The sequence below is a fragment of the Microtus ochrogaster genome, chromosome 10 (genome assembly GCF_000317375.1).
Source record: "Microtus ochrogaster isolate Prairie Vole_2 chromosome 10, MicOch1.0, whole genome shotgun sequence".
NCBI lineage: Eukaryota > Metazoa > Chordata > Mammalia > Rodentia > Cricetidae > Microtus > Microtus ochrogaster.
This window is the reverse complement of record NC_022016.1, coordinates 12,070,835-12,075,158: the sequence shown is the minus strand read 5'-3', so window position 1 is coordinate 12,075,158 and position 4,324 is coordinate 12,070,835. Positions and strand designations below refer to the sequence as shown.

General features: G+C 34.3%; 1 protein-coding gene across 1 annotated transcript in view; it reads left to right on the top strand.

Annotated features, from left to right (window-relative positions):
- The window catches only part of Rasef (RAS and EF-hand domain containing), a 59,045-nt gene extending 57,577 nt beyond the window's left edge, over nucleotides 1–1,468 (top strand). The window contains exon 17 of the mRNA XM_005352657.3: nucleotides 667–1,468. Coding sequence (XP_005352714.1) covers nucleotides 667–772 — 106 coding nt within the window. The 3' untranslated portion in view covers nucleotides 773–1,468. The remainder of the gene's footprint in view (nucleotides 1–666) is intronic.
- The last annotated feature ends 2,856 nt before the right edge of the window (nucleotides 1,469–4,324 follow it).

Here is a 4,324-nt window from a genome sequence, read left to right as displayed (position 1 = left end):
TGCCATTTGTAAAGGGGGAGTCTCAACTTAGACAGTACTCCTACCATATTGGTACATGGGAAAACTTCTAGGGCATTTTCTTTACTAACGATTGATTTGGTACCATCATCACAGCAGGGATGTTTGGCAGAAGAAAGGCATAGTGGCTGGAGATAGAAACAGAGCTGAGCGTTATCGTGTCAAATCTTAAACAGAAATCAGAGAGCAAACATGAATGGCACCCAGGTTTTGAAACCTCAAAGTCTGCTAAGAGTGACATTCTCCAGTAAGGTCACACCTCTTAAACCTACCTAAACAGCACTACCATCTGAAGATCAAGTGTTCACATGCTTGAGAATGTGGGTGACATTTAATTTAAACAACCACAATTCAACCAACTCCAATGCCAGCATCTTCTAGAAGCACCTTGGTTCCTATAAGACACTAGCCAGATGGTTTAAGTAGAAACCCATGACCCTGAAATTATTTATCTAGATATCTATAGCTCCCTCTGAGTTTTGTAGTTAACAGCCCGTAATTTGGCATAGATGAGACATTTGTTTAATGGTGGAGTTATCAAGGCTTTGTATTGTGAACTGTGTTAATCTCCTTTTCCTGTAATTAATCTCCACAGGTAAGTAAGCATATATCTCACTTTTGTTGTAATTCCTTTCTCCCTTCTCACAGGGAAGTAAAGAAAAGGACAGAGGATGATGACAGCAAATCCATTACGAGTCTAGTTGGATCCACTTCCAGAAAGTCACTGCAGATGAAGAACTGTTGCAATGGCTAAATCTCAGCTATCTTCAGTTCATAAAGTGCTTGTTTCCAAAATACTGATCGTGGGACCCTAATTCTCAATGGAGTGGTGCATTATACAACACCGGCCAATGAAGAATTTTAACCTGGCTGTCCTCAGGAACCTCAGGCTTTCTTTGTTCTATCTCAGTGAGCTACTTGGGTTGTCTGACCCCTATAGATCACTAAGAGGAAATGTGTTAATGATTTTAATATAATATGGTAAAATAAAATTACATTTTCAGATCAAAACTATTGAGAACCCCCTGATAAAATTACTTCATAAGAAAATTGACTTTGTAGTTAACCTGTGACAGTGTTTGCTTAAAAATTTGGATGCAAGAGCTTAATACTTTGTTTTATACAATTCAGTGTTTAATACAAAGAACAAGGAAACTGGCAGGCTGGTATATATTATTGCTTTAAATCATGGATGCTATCACATAGCATGAATACTTTTCATTTGGCCAATCAGCTTTGCTGTTACCTAGTCTTATAATACTGGCTATGCCCAGGCTATATTATACCTCTTCTGCTCTGTAAAATAAGGACATTAGTCACCAGTGTATCTTGGATTCTCTAGTATTTTAAGAAGCAGGAAGGGCACAGTGGTTCACAGTTACTAAGGACCCTGTGAAGTATATAGAGATATTGGGTTTTCAAATTTCTGAAGAAAGAATTTCTTTGAGAAATTGGAAATATTTTAGCTGTCAATGTAAATAAAAATACTTTGTGAAAAAAGAAAGAATGTTTAAAAATGTATGTAATAAATATACAATATCAAGAGTACTTGTGAAGTCAGAGGCTTAAATTGTATGTGAAAATTTTAGTGAAGATATTTATAACACATACTACCTAAAGAAAAATGCTACAGAAATGTCTTTCACCTACTGACTACCAGAGGCTGAGAGTAGTTGGCACTAATGCCAAAGGACATGTGCCTTCTTAGGAGGATGACCACAGTCTTCTACAATTAGATTAGTAGTAGTAGCATAAATTGGAATATGCTAGAAAATCACCAAACTTTGGATTTGGAAAGGATAAGTTTTATGAATCTGAATATGTTTCATAGACAAATACAGTGGAGTAACAACATTTTACGAAATGACTATATTGTCGCTAATTTACATTGACCTGTAATTTAGAACTTTATCTGTAGCATAATGGTAGTTCCTAAGCTCCTATCTTCAAGTATTTTCTTTCTCTTTAATGAATATTGGGAGGTTGTTATTAGGCATGATTTTGGAAAGTACCATATTGAAAAGAGAATTACATTTAAATGTTAGTCAGTCCTTTGAATAATGTGACTTCTGACTGCTTATCACCCAGGACATGGTTAGTCTTGCTTTTCATCTGGAACTTTGAATACCTCCCACTCCTTCTGACCAAAATATCTTTAAGAGGCAAAGGCCTTTCTATCTGATCCAGGATGGGCAAGCAAAAATAGCATTACCGGCAGTCAGAACCAGTTAGATAATTCTTAATGAGCGATATTTTGGTTCATACAGGTCTAGACTTTGAATAGCTTACCCAGAACATAAATATTACTGGTTACTTACGTTAATTGTATTATGTATGTTCAAACATTCTTTTTTGATGAACTAAAAAAATTCAGTGGGCTAGCAATGTGTCTCAGGAAGTAAAAGTACTTGTTGCCCAAGCTTGCCAACCCAAAATTTGTGCCTGAACTCACAGTGGAAGGGGAGAATGAATTCCTGATATTGGTTTCTGACATTTACAAATGTCTGCCATAGTGGACAAATGATACATATGCACGCATAGAGCAATAAATAATTGTTTTTAAATAACATTCCATTTTGGCAAACACTTTTGTGCTTTTGATTTTTGTTATCAAACTTTAAATACTTTCAGTTTTATTTCTTTTTCCTAATGGGGAATTGATTAGGTACCATTATACAAAAAAGCCACATCGTTTGAATCTTCAGTAACTACATACAAATGGCTATTTTATGTTTGGAATCCCAGTTAACAGGTTACATTTCTGACAAAAAAAATAATAGTTGGTGAGAAATTGATACAGACGTCAGGTGAGAGTAGTGATTATTTATGTAACATTATTTTTTTTATTTTGTAACATAGATGTTTGCCTTAGAGAGTGGAGTTCTAGACAAGGGTGAATGTTATATATTAATAGATGGTACATGTGTGCCACTGGCTAAACACACTCTGGTAGCATGCATGTTACCATGTTCTCTTCATTCTCATGTTATTTACATCATGTGTGTTTTTTTCTTCCATACTTTGCAAAAAGAGAGAGAGAGAGATTGTTAATGCAGAAGTTCTGTGTGGGGTTTTGCCTCTAGTTGTGGATCCAGAACATCTATGTTGACTAGAAAGTTGTCTAGGTAACGTGAACAAGTCAACATCTTCAGTGATCCGAATTTAAAATATTCAAAGTAGAGGTTTCTATCTCTTCTTAACAAACTTGTTTAAGGAAAAGAAATGCAAAACTCTTTTAAGGTGACTTTCTGGGAGACTGTATTTTGATTTCTCGAAAGTGTTCCCCAGCTTAAAGTATATTTAATGGCAAAATAATGCTTTTAATTTAAGCTTACTTTAATGTATTCACACATTTTTTCAAGTATCTTATTTTGCATCCATTTTTCCTTAGACAACTTTTAAAATCACAATGATGCTATATCCACATTTAAATGCACTTTATCATACTAGATAATATTTTAATCTCATTATGGAAAATAATGTTGGAAAAGTAGGTATTTTTTCATCGTTACCTTCTAGACCTATTCATTTTCATAATTTGTTTTTCTACTTGCTGCTTTATACAATATTGTATAACATTTGATTATTTAATACTAAGTGTAATTTGAATAAATGCAGACTGTCCTCCCTCTTCTAAAGATAAAGTTGAGGTTAAGGGTAAGGATTTATTTTCATATTTATATAGAGATTAGCCTCAGAATATTAGTCTTTTAGGTTTTTGCTGTATATACATGTAAGAAGTAATGTATGTATATGGCAGGTAAGCAACTGAGAAATGAGTCACTGTTATATGATTTTAATGTATGTGGTTTACATTTTTCATAGTTTGAGTTGTTTTATTTAAACTGTTTATATCTTTTCAAACCATCAATAATGATACCACAAAATATAATTGCATACGTATGCAAATATCTAAGGAGTTATAAAAGTCATGTCTTGTAAATGCAATAAAGTGTGCTTATTTTGGTCCTTGAACAGTTTCCTGAGCTTTTTGTGGGTATTCTGAAGTGGATGATTCCACAGTGTCTGTAGGAGACAGTACTTCATCTTTTTTGGACATACCGTTCTTACCGTGGAAGAAATCAAATGAATAAATGTATGGCAGTTGGTAGCTAGTAGAGGGCAACAAGGAGGTCACCGGGGACACTAGAAGACCAATTAGACTTTTGTAATAGCTTTACTAGATGAGATATATCTATTCTCTTATTTTAAAAAAATAAATAAATTTGAAAATTTCATAGCTTTACACTGTATTTTCAGTTCTAGTCCACCTCCCTTCCCTCTGATCCCCCCCCCCATGTCCTCT